The following is a 12946-nucleotide window of genomic DNA, read 5'->3' on the forward strand; positions in this document are numbered from 1 at the left end:
GGCTGGCTTCCAACCACAATCCTCTCTACAATGCCTCCCGAGGAGCCGGGGTTACAGGCATGGCCACCACATCTGATCCTCCCTCTGGCAACATTTATTGCAGGCTTTGTTGAAATGGGGTCCCAGGCTAACCTCTGGGGACAATATATTCTGCTTACAAATAATTGAGTCATGTTTTATTCTGATGAAAATTCTATCAGAACTAATTTTTAGATTCAAACTCTGAAACGACCATGGATCATACTGTAAGAAAAGGGAAGAATTAGGAATTAGTATTGAAAAACATTTATAATTGATAGTATTTTTGAGTTCAAAGCTCCACATGACACCTTATCAAGGTCAATGTAGGCTGTCTTTTTCTCAGTAGTGATGCTGTAATCTTGAGATAACAGAACTGACAGGAACAAGATCAGGAAGCCACATCTGTGGGCTGGGACTTGAACTTACATCTCCTGACTCCCAGATCCCTTTTCTGTTACATCTTTGTCACACAAGCTGCCAAGAATCTATCTACACCCAGAAGTGTCCCCTACAGCCTAGGAAGCACCAGAATGCTGGATGTTTAATTCTTGAGGTTATTAGGAAACTGAACACTTTGAGGTCATCGTGCAACCTTGAACAAAAAGGTGAAAGCTATCTACTTTGATAGATGATGGTAGAAGAATCCTTGGAGTCAATGGGCAATTTGTAAATATAAAACAGTTGCTAGAAAATTCTATTACAGATGAACAATCCCCTCTATTACAATGTTTGCTTTTCTTTAATGCAATTTAGTTCGTGCAGAAAGGGCTTAGGAAGGCGGAGGGCCCACGTTCAATGCTACAGGAGGGGTTACTGGAAAAGAGATGCAGAATGAAAAAGGCAATCTATGGATTTATTTGGAACAGGGGCGAACTGGGGCCTTCCGCCCAGACCCTGGCTGTACCCACGGGAAATTGAATTCAGAGCTCCTTCTGTATCATAAATCCAGGGCAGATGGCAGTAATCCAAGGGAGACTGGAGCAAAATTCCAAGGGCATCTGACGCCAGACTGTCCAACCCCTAGCATGCCCTCTGAGGGCTGGCTCCCAGGTATCCAGGTGTGCAGGATTGGGATTCGGTTCCAGCCTCATGACAATATTCATTTTTATAAGCCTTCATACTTTGTAAATTTTAAAATGCACCCATCGTCAGGACAGGAAATGAGCTCCATTATACATCAGAAAGCTGAGAGGCTGGAATGATTCTAACCCGTCCTTACAGCTAGAAGTGTGCGTGTGTGGGGAAGCTGACTTATCAGTGCGCTAGTTTCTAGAGCTTCCCACCCTAGCCCCCAGTGCACGTGCGAGTTGAAACTCTGGCCACAGGGTTTTGTAGAATGGGGGCGTCCCAGTGTCCCCAGGCTGCTTGAAGGGCGTTTCCAGCAACGCACTGGTGGTCTGCGTCCCACAAGGGTCCAGGTGTAGGCTTCGAGCTACTGCAGACACCGCCCCGCCCAGTGGGTTGCAGAGGGCGGGGCCGTGCGGCCTTGGGCCCCGCCTACCGCGCCCTAGAAGGGGCGGGGCCTAGATCACGTGACGGCGCGCGGAGCGCTGGGCCCCGCCCGGCCTGAGGAGGCCCGGCCGCGACCCGGGCCGCTCGCTGTGGAGCCGCCCGGTCGCTTGCGCGCTCCTTACGGCTGTGTCTCCCCGTCGGTCCTTTACCTGTCGCGGCTCCGGGCTCGTGTGCTGCGGGAGTGGCCTCAAGATGGACGAAGACGGCGGCGGTGGTGGCGAGGGCGGTGGCGGTGAGTGTCGCGGAGGTGTGGCCCGCCCACTTGGCGGCCTGGGGCCGGGGGGTCGCCTGAGGAGACCGGGTCGGAGGCAGCGCCGAGGCCGGAGGGCGACCGCAGGAGGCCTGAGGCGTGCGGGGCTGGGGCCGGGGAGCTTAGGGGCGCATGGAGGGGACGTGCAGGGAAGGGAATAGGGGTCGCCACCCTGTGCTCGGGAGGGTGTCGGGGTCTCTGCGGAGGCTCGTGTGGGGGGGTTCGCCCTTTGGGACTTGGGGACCTTGTGGGACGACCTTCCTCGCATCCTATCGCCAAGGGCGTCCACACCCTCCCGAGCCCAGCTGTTTCGGATGACCCCTTTTTCAGCTTCTCAGGTGGTCCGAGGGGGCGAACCCGTGGGAAATGGGGAGGGGAAAGTTTTGAATCCGGCGCTCCCCCGGGCGTCCAAGAGGGGAGGGGGGGACAGGTTGACAATCCCGACCATTTTCCAGGCTCCAGGTCAGAAGCGATCGCTATGGGACTTGCTTACACGGGGAGGGGGCAGCGCGCGTTTGATGAAATAGTAAAGGGTGCAAAGTAAGCAAAAATAAATAAACAATGTTACAATGTTGCCAAAAGTGGAAGTCAGGGGCTACAGCCAGCCGGCATCGGAGGCGAGACCCGAGGTAAGGTGTGGTATGGGGGACACCTCTCCGAAATGGGTCGTCCCCGCGTCCAGGGTAGCTCGGGTTGGTTGTGTGCGTGTGACATTGATTTTCCTCGTGCGGAAAGAGTCGTGTTTGCTGTAAATTATTTCGTGCGATACAAATTACTGTTGTGTATTAGGTTTTCCAGACAGAATCAGGTGCCCCTCTGTAAGGAGTGGGTCATTGATTTGGAACGCAGAGGGTTAAATGCCCTGATTTTTTTTTTTTTTTTTAACGCGAACACCCCAAGTGAAGGCTTCTCTCTTACTTTCTCTAACGATCTCCTTTCTGCTGACAGATGGAATCATCAGAACCCCGTGTAATAAGGGAGTGTTTAGAAAAAAATCTTAATTACAGGCTGCTGGAGCAGCTGCCTGTAAGAATCAGCAGTATTGACGGCTTCAGGATGAAGCGCTTAATCAAGGTGCCTTGTAGAATTCAAGTGCTTCACATACAGGGCCATGTATTTTCTGGGAGAAACCACGCGGCCCCAGCTGGTGGGAAGTTGGCACCGGGCATGGCATTTGGCGAGTTGAGTTCTCATAGTTGAAGCCACTGTGGCACCGAGTGGGTGTGTTGTTTTTGAAAGAGGGTGCTGTGGCAAGAAAGAGCCAGTTGCAAACCCTCCTACAACCAGGCTGTCTGTCTGGAGACACCAGATCCCAAGTAATGGATTCTCTGTGGTTCTGCCTTTTGCCTATTACAATTTGGCATAGCACTTTGTCCCTTGTTAGAAAAATAAAGGACAAACAGCTGTAATATTTAAAAATTTGATGGTAGAGACAAAGAAGCCAGCTGGATTGGTGATTTTGTTCCAAAGTTGTTTCTGACTGTGAGTTAAGAACTGTGAAAGGCTTAAATGTAAAAGCAGGTATAAAGAGAAAAAGGAAGCAATTTATAGATCGTGAAGACTATAATAAAGGATATTATTAAATATCAAAAGGCTAAAACTATCTTTCGGCTATTAATATCTCTTCTGGGAATATATCACAGGGAAAACAACCTTGAAATTAAGACAAAATTTGATGCATGAAGATGTTCATTACCCTATAATAGGAAAAAATTGGAAACAGTAATGCCCAATGGTTGGCATAAATTTGGTAAGTTTGTTGACTGAAACATTTTCCAACTATTAAAAACAAGCAGTTATTTTATACCTCTTGACCTAAGCAATAGAAAAACTGTGACATTATTTTTATAGTTCCAGGTTTATCAAGTGCATATTTTAAATTTGGGGGAAAAAAACCAATTTATAAAAGGCATGGGGATATTTTAAATGTCTGATATAATTTCATTCACCTCACTGGAACATTCAACAGTGAACAAATAATTATTGATTTTTCTTCTAAAATGCCAGGCAGCCTTTTAGGTGCTGGAAAGCAACTTTTAACCTTTATTTAACCTTTATTGAAAAGATTTTGTCAAAATCGTTTCTCCTTGCATTGTGGAAGACAAAGATATGTTTGGCCATCTTAGAGTACTTAATTGTGAATCAAGTGAAAATCTTTGACAGTTTTGAAATATGAGTCATTATACAATGATTATTGTGTAAAATAGACATGCTTATATTTAATTCCTGATTGTTGGAGGTTTGAAGTGAAATACAGTTTTCATACAGCTTAATGCCATTTAGGTTTTTTAAAAATACTGTGCCTTAAAATTCATGCTTTTAAAAATAAAATTCAGCCCTTTGAAACAGAAGTTTCAGTTGCCAGCCGATGGGAAGGCATAGCATTTTGGGGTATATTTTTAGAGTATAAACTGTCTGGGGGAGTCTTTTCAGCCTGTTTAGAAGATGGGGTAAATCTAATCAAACAGATGACAGAGGCTGAAGATAATTTAAAACATCTTTTTTGTTGTCATTAATGTGTTGGTCAGGTAAAAAGACTTTAAAAACTGATTCCTATTTGCTTTTTTTTTTGTCATTGATGTTTTTTGAGATGGGGTTCTTGGTATGTAGCCCAGGGTGGCCTCAAATTCACTCTCTTCCTATCTTAGCCTCCTTGTGTCCTGGGATTACAGGCCACTATACTTTAACTTCTTGCCTAGGATATAATTATTCTTTCAATGCAAGATAAGGGGAGGATGGTGGCTTGAATGGTTGGAAGGCAGTTACTAGGAGGAGCAAGTGGGGATACGAGATTACAAGAACACATTGTTCCTTATAATGTGTGCAGTGTGGTTAAGGTATTTTTATTCCTTTGGCTCTTGGTTGCCTTTCGGTTTTTCTAGAACAGTTCTTGGGATTTGTCTACTTGGAGAGTGACTGGCTGATTTGGCTTATTGCCACCATCTGTCTGATTGATGTTCCTGAGTGGGCCATTGTGGCAGATGAGGTAAATTAGCTTTAATTGGCTTCCTCCTGCCCCCCCCCCCATCAATGTAGATGGGGACTAACTAAGCTTGTGCTCAAGTGAAGTGCTGCATGCATAGTAAAAAATAAAGACTAGATTGAGATCCCACCTTTTACCTGTCAGACAGCACTAACCCCCAAGTTTGAAAACAGCACTTTGGCAAAGCAGCCTCAACATTTGCTTGTAGGAGCGTAAATTAGTTACATCTTGAAGGAGGCTTAATATAGCCTGTGTCCTGTTGGCTAAGGTCTGTTTCTTGCCCTTTCCCTGCAGAGGGATTCACCGTGCAGGCAACATTTCCCAGGTCCTTGGTCAGTTGCCTTGGGGCTGGGTTTGAGCCACCGTGGGAGATTGGGTGGCAGGGAGAAGGGAGAAAGCAGCTTGTTTCCCTTCCCGTAGGCTGTCTTAGACTGTCTCCTCAGCTGCCTTTTTTTTTTTGAATTTAGGCCTTCAGCTTGCTAGGCCGGCACGTTACCACTTGAGCCATTCTGCCAGCCCTGTTTTTTGTGTGGGGTGTTTTTGAGATAGGGTCTCCCAAACTATTTGCCTGGGGCTGGCTTCAAACCTCGATCCTCCTGATCTCTGCCTCCTGAGTAGCTGGGATTACAGACATGGGCTACCAGTGCCTGGCTTGCCTGATCCTTTTGGTTCCAGCTACTGCCATCAGGTTATGTTGTTTCTAGCTTCTGCCCTTTGTTTCCAGTCCCTGAGTTTTGGAAATAGCTTTTCCCCTTGAACTTCTGACCAAAAGGCAGGAAAGCTTCTTGCTCATCTCCGGATTGTCTTACCATTTGACTTCACAGTTTTTCATCACATGTGTGATCAGTTCCTTATGTTAAATTCTTTCTATTTCAGAATCTTAATGGGGTGGCTGTTTCTCTGGGTGGATCCTGATATACAGGAGCACAGGGCAGTAACTTTTAAAGTTACAAGTGTATAAATCCTTTGACCCAGCAATACCAGTTCTAAGAATTTAACTTGCAGACACATTTGTACTTGTGTGAGATAATATAGGCACAAGATTATTCATTGCCTTGTTTGAGTGTCGGTTAGTAGAAGATTTAGATAAATCATAATATGCCCAAATGGTGAATGAAGTCGTGGCAAAGAACAAAGGCAGCTCTTTATGAATTGATACAGAAAGATCTCAAGATAGCAAAGTGTAGGGGAATGTACATTGTATGCTACTGTTTCTGTTTAAAAAAAAGGAAGTGCTTGTGTATGCATGAAAATTGTCTGGGAGATTAAACAAGGAACCAAGAACAATGGTTACCTGTTTGGGGAGGTTCATGATGAATATAAGTGGGGAGGAAATGTCACCATGTGTCTTTTTTATTTCTTGAAATGCAAAAAAGTTTAAGTGTATTCACTTCATCTAAAACTAGATAAGTTTCATAGAAAGATAGTATGCTGATAAGAACACACCCTTTGGGAGGAAGTTATATAAAAAAATGAGACAAGTAATATAAACTGTAAAACAATAAAATGTAGCATCTGTGTTTTCACACTATTCATAGGAAACTAGTAACCACTCTACTTTTTCCTTTTCAGTGGTACTGGGGTTTGAATTCAGGGCTTCATGCTTGCAAGGCAGGTGCTGTACCCCTTGAGCCAAGCCTCCAGTTCTTCCCACTGTATTTTTGAATGTTTAAGAAGTGGGAATGATGGGTGCTTCTACATGATGCTTAGAGCATACTCTTGTAGTCATTTATGCAAATATTGATAGGGTCCCTACCAAATGCCAGGACCTGTGCTTGACACAAGGGTTGTCGTGGTGAATAAGGCAGATGAATTTACTCACAGAGCTTATGTTTAGATAGGGAGACAGACAGAAAAGGTTAACAGGTCTGTAAACAGCAAATTATACTAAGTGTGCTGAAGGTAATCAACATGAGATTGAGGCAGAGGAGGATGGATGGAGGTGGGACTGCTGAGGTGGACATGTAGGGAAAGCATGTGGCCTGGGACAGCCTCTGAGGAAATGCTCCTTCAGGTGCAGCCTGTGGGGATTGTGGCCCAGGCAGAGGGAAAGGCACTGACCTGGCCAGAGGTGAATGGGTGGTTTGAACAGTGTGGAGAGAGAGACAGAGCACACACCAGGCCATTCAGTAGGTAAGGAATGCAGTTTATTCTAAGTGCAGGAAGCCACTGAAGGATTGTAAACAGGGGAATGACATTAGATCTACATTTCAGTAATTTCAGCTAATATTTACACAATGCTGTGTGTCCGGTTCTGTCCTGTGGACTTTATGCATATCCACTTACTTGCTCTTCCCATTATTATTGGCATTTGCACACAGGAAAATGGAGAATAGGGAAGCTAAGTAACTCGCTTCCAGTTTCACAGCTAACCCAGGTATTCTGGTTTGAGAGTCCTTATTTTTGTTTTTTTTTGGTGGTACTGGAGATTAAACACTTGAGCCACACCTCTAGCCCTTTTTGCTTTAGTTTGCTTTTCAGGTTTTTTTGCCCAGGCAGGCCTGGGGGAAAACACACACACACACACACACACACACACACACACTGAAATGAGCACTCATGTTCCCATTACACACACACACACACACACACTGAAATGAGCACTCATGTTCCCATTACACACACACACACACACACACACACACACACACACACACACACACACACACACACACACACACACACACACACACACTGAAATGAGCACTCATGTTCCCATTACTCAGAATTGGTATAATAGCTGTTGATGTTATGTGGTATTGTTTTATAGGTCTTCCTGGTGCTTTAATTATCTTATTAAAAAAAAGACATTGCAGATAAGTTCCTCCATTTCAGCATAAGACTTTGTCATTCTTCCAGTTGCTCAGGGCATGCATTTGGTGTTATCTGTCACTTCTTTGCCTTAGCCTTCTAACGGTTCTTCCTGCTGCCATTGTCATCTATGTTTACCTCGAAGCCAGAGTAGGTGGCATCACTGCTTCCAGCCATTCCTGCCCTCCTCCTCTTGTTCAGACTCCTATCCTCAGACTTTACCACTTTCCCCACACAAGCTCTTTCTATAAAAGTGCTAGATAGTAACTATTTTAGGCTTTGTGGGCCACATTCAGTCACTGTCCAAAATTCTTTTTTCTTTTAAATAATCTTTTAAGAATATAGGCATGGAGGGTGGGTAGTTCAGTGGCAGAGCACTTGGCTAGCATACATAAGGCCCTCTGTTCAATCCCCAGCACTGCAAAAATAAAATTATAAAATCTATTATTGGGGGGTTATCCTTGACCAGTTGTTGTCATCTGCTGTCTCAACATTTCCCATCCCCCATATCCCCCTCACTGGTCCTTGCTGCTGCTTGAACTCGCCAGGTGCACCCCTGCCTCAGTGCCTTTGCACTTGCTACCCCTGCAGTGCTTTCTGCTCAGACAGCTGCATCCAGTGTTTCCCTGCTTTGTTTAGGTTTCTGCTCAAGTGTCTCTTTACTGCAGAGGTCTTCCTCAAACAGCCTGTCTAAAATAGTACCCCACTGCCACTCTTTCCCCTTTCCAACTTTATTTTTCTTCTTAGCACTATTACCCTTTCCCTATTGTATACTCTTTGCTCTTAGAATGTAGGTGTTATGAAAGCAGGAATAGTGTCTGCTCTTAGCTACTGCTGTGTCTCAAAGACCTAAAACACTGCTTGGTGCATAGAAGGTCTTCTAAATGTTTAATAATGTCGAAGACACATGTCAGGAAGTAGCATTCCCTGCTTTGATTCTTCTTCCGTTCACATTTCCTAGAGGCAGCCATTATGAATTTGCTATCAGGTCCTGTGATGTGGTTTTCACATTTAGACACATGTATGTGTATAAAGATGAACTGGGTCTCTTTTTTGGTTTAAAATTATAGAACTAGTATACTGTATGTATTTTAATTGTATACTTTTTCGTGGTACCTTGAATGTGCATGCACTCTGTCACTGAGCTACAGCCCTCGCTCTTGTGCCATATATAATGTTTACTAGTGTGCATATGAGATTTTTTTTTGTGTAATAAGACCTTGTTAAGTGCCCATTGTGGCACACACCTGCAACTCCATCACTCAAGAGGCTGAAGCAGGAGGGTTGAGAGTTCCAGGCTAGTCTGGGTTACATAGTGAGTTCAAAGCTATCTTGAATTATGTGATGACACCTTGTCTCAAAAATAACCCCTATGTATGTGTTCAAAATATACATGCATATATGTGTGTGTGTACACATTATTTCTTTTAATTTCTCTCACATTTATCTTATCCTGTTAAACTATGTGCTGATTTTTCCATTAGTGTTGTTACAAATAGTCCTGAGATCTGAGATGAGCTCCACAGGCTTGTGTCCTTTCACATATGGATAAGGGTTTATCTAAGAGTATGTCACTAGAATTGCAGTCATGGTCCTGGCATGCTTTCAATTTTCCTAGATACAGGCAGATTGCTTCCTCATTAAGTACTGGTGAGGAGTGTTCTGATTTCCCAGTATACAAATCAACATGTGGTGTTTGTCAGATAATTAAATGTTTGCCCGTTTCCAGAGTAAGAAATAGTGTGTTGCCTTACTCAGTTGCTTTGCTGTTGATGAAATGTGTTTTGGAGGGTCAAATAGACACATTGACAGCCTGGAGAGGATTAATGGTGCAGGAGTTGAAGATGACTTTGGATTTCTGGTTTGTATGACTAGGTAGGTGATGGTGCTGCTCAGCAAGCAAGAGAAAAACATTTTGAGAGTTCATTTGTTTTGTCCAAAATGTCTTTGCCTCCACTTTTGAAGATCATTTCATTGGCTATACAGTTGCAGGTTATCAAGTCAATTTTTTTTCTTTTTTTGTGGTACTGGAGTTTGAACTCAGGACCTCCTGCTTGCTACACTATGCTCTACCACTTGAGCCACCTTCCACCCCTCTAGTTAATTTCTTAATTTTTTTGACAGTACTGGCGCTTGAACACAGGGTTGCACACTTGCTAGGCTTTACTAGACAGGTGCTCTATTACTTGAGCCACTCCACCAGCCCTTCAGGTTAATTTCTTACAGTACATTGAAGGGATCATTTCAGTGTTCTCAGGCTCCCCTCCCTTCCCTGGAGAAATCAGGCAATCTTATTGTTGCTCTTTTTATTAAAGTTAGTGTACCCCCATCTGCCACAGGCTACTTTAAAGGTTTTCTTCGTATGTTTGGTTTTTAGCTGTTACCGGATGTGTGCAGGTGTGTTTCCCCTCCTGTCTGGGATTATTGTTGGGTTTTTTTGTTTTTTTGGGTGATGCTGTGACAGACTTGATCTTACATTAGATTTGCAGAATTCTGGTTATTGTCTCTTCATTTATTGCTTATGTATTCCCTATCCCTTCTCTCTCTGGGACTCTGATTTCTTGTGGCTAGACATGTCCTCTATGTCATATGTGTGTGTGTCATAGCTACTTTTCTCTGCCCTTTATTTTTTTCTTTCATGATTCACTCTATGAACGCTCTTCTCCCCAGTACTGGGGTTTGAACTTGAACTCAAGGCCTTGAGCTTGGTAGGCAGGTGCCTCCAGCCTGGCTCTGGATATTTATGTCTGAGCTATATTTCATTGTATCAGTCCTTTCTTTAGCCCTAATTTTGCTGACAAATCCATTCATTGAACTCTTGCTTTCAGTTACTGTCTTTTTTCAGTTTTTCTTATTCTTTTCTTAGATTCTCATTTTCTGCTGAAATTGTTATCTTGTCAACTAGCTTATTAGACCCCAAACAGTTGTCGTAAGGTCTGTGATAATTCCAGTAGTCAGGTCCCTGTGAGGGTGTGGTTTTAAGTCACATGATCTGGGCTCTAACTATCCCCGTTAAACGTTAATTACATTCTGGACACCATGTGGGAAAAATTATAGAAGTAATTTGAGACTCTGGCTGTCTTCTCTAAGAGAGGGTCTAGCAAGTAGTTGTGGTTAGGAGACACCACATTAAAATGGTGTGAGGATTGGTCACCTCTGGTTTACTTTCTCTCAGGGTAAAGCCACCTTCAGTGGTCCCAAGGGAAAGCCTAGGTGTTTAGCAAGGCCTCTTCTATGACTGGTGGAGACACTGTTGACTTCAGTCACTCCTTGGCCCCTCAGCTGCTGCTGTAATGCACTAGAGCATGGTTCAGATGATGGGGTTCACCTCCATTCCTTCTCTGGGACCCTCCTTCTCAGTCTTCACTGTATGGGTATGGGTCAACTCACACCTCCAAACATTTGTTTCTTATAATTTGTTCAGATGTATAGTTGCTTTTGGAAGCAAGATTGGTCTGCAGCATCCCCCTTAGCTTTTACTGCAAGTAGAATCTCAGGAGTTTAGTTTTGTTATTTAAAATTTGACTTGTTCATTGACTGTCCAAGTGAGGTGGCAGTTGGCAGTGTGCATCTTTGGCTTCATGGAATTCTGATCTGTGTTGAGAATAGAGGGGAAGCCAATGCTCAGAGCTTAGGGAGGAAAAAGTGTGTGTGTTGGACAAGGAAGTGTCTCTCAGTCATTTTGAGAGAGGCCCAACCATGATTCGTAGCAGGTGTGTTAAAGGACTAATGCAGTTTGCAGGCTGACACTCCTAGCTTAAGTAACTTTGATAGGTGGTTTTAAGAAATTACTTGTAGTTCTTTTCAGAAGCAGGTTTGTCAGTTTGTTATGTAGGACTATTGCAACTTTAAGAGAAAGGAAATTTAAAAAATAGGTTTAAAGTTCCCTAAAAGCTGCTTCAGACATTAAATATTTTGAGTTTGTAGGGAAAACAGTCAGTCATTTAAGTGAGAGTGGAAAATCTCTCTCTCCACATCCTGACTTTTAAGTTAAGCAAATTTGTAAACTTCATAGTGTCAGGTTCCCTAAATGACTTGAGATTCTGAAGGGTTATATAATTTGACTGGAGACAGTTCAGTAAGCATTTATTTCAGATAAATATCTTTCAGCATTATGTAAATATTAGAAGAAACTCATCTGAGTCAATTCAGTTGGCTAAGGAGATTTTGTAATTTACTTTCACAGAGCAAATTTGCTCTTTTAGCTGACTTGGTTTCAGTAAGTCACTAGTAGCACTATTCACAAACAAAAAAGTAAAGTTCCTATCTTAAACTCTCAGGGCTATTGTTAATTACTGGGCTCCTTTCTTTCTTTGTGACAAACTTCCTATAATTGACTAATAAAATCAGTAATTTACTATAAAACTAAGCATTTTAATGATCAAAAAATATTTCCCAATATTTAGGTAGTTAGTGATTCCCCCCGCCCCCACCCCGTTTTCTTCCAGATGTTTGGCAACATGTAGACAGCTGTACTGCAATTTTCTAATTCACTTTCATGGGAACATGTAATATTCCCCGTTTATTTTGGACATCAGTGTTTCCTTTTTCTGTGGACAGTTACATATGAAACACACACTCTTCCAGTGGAGCTTGTGGTCCTCTGAGAATTCTCTGAGGGAGGAAATGGGTTGACCTATTTGGTTGCTATGAAGTAAAAACACTCTTGTTTGCATGGGTTTTTTAGTGAACATCTGGATTGCATTTATTATTTCACATCTGGAGGTTCTTTAAAGCCACAATTTGATAATATGAAGATTCATAAAGCAGTGACTATTTAGCTGTTTCCATAGTTGGTTTAAGTACTAGGGTGGCTGACAATTAAAAATAAGTTTTTCTAACAAAATGCTACTTAAATAACAACCTGTGATTCAGAACCATAAGATGGGATCTAGATATTTTGGGGGATGGGAAAAGGATTGATGTACCTGTAAAACATTTCTCTATTTCCCAGTGCTGTGTAGTTTGTGGTCATTGTTAACAGCCCTATTTGACTATAACTGACACTGTTGGTCCCCTGTTGTAAATCCATCTCTGTTTTCTTCCTTGCTCACAGAACCATGAATTGTCCAGATAGCTACCATTAGGAAAAGGGCTCTTATCACCGCAGAGTCTGAGCTTAAGGGATACTCCCTCTTTCCTTATCACTGGAAAGGAATAAGGAGGAGGTGAGGATGTGTGACTCAAGTCTGGCCAGTGTGGAGGGCCATTTTCAGGAGGACTTCTTGGAGAAGTTCTCCCATCTTCAATAAATGCACAGGGAGGGGACAGTTCCTTTTCTTGTGCTAGACTTTGTTGAGCCTGGATGGTTAACCAGCTTCCATTCATGGTGTCCCTCAATCCATCCAGGTCCAAGCCCACACACTGAG

General features: G+C 43.2%; 1 protein-coding gene across 1 annotated transcript in view; it reads left to right on the forward strand.

Annotated features, from left to right (window-relative positions):
- Nucleotides 1–1560: 1560 nt before the first annotated feature.
- Nucleotides 1561–12946, forward strand: part of Cyth3 (cytohesin 3) — an 80082-nt gene continuing 68696 nt past the window's right edge. The window contains exon 1 of the mRNA XM_020173888.2: nucleotides 1561–1765. Within this exon, the coding sequence (XP_020029477.1) occupies nucleotides 1726–1765 (40 nt within the window). The 5' untranslated portion in view covers nucleotides 1561–1725. The remainder of the gene's footprint in view (nucleotides 1766–12946) is intronic.

This window comes from Castor canadensis, chromosome 6 (genome assembly GCF_047511655.1).
Source record: "Castor canadensis chromosome 6, mCasCan1.hap1v2, whole genome shotgun sequence".
In the NCBI taxonomy this organism is placed as follows: Eukaryota; Metazoa; Chordata; class Mammalia; order Rodentia; family Castoridae; genus Castor; species Castor canadensis.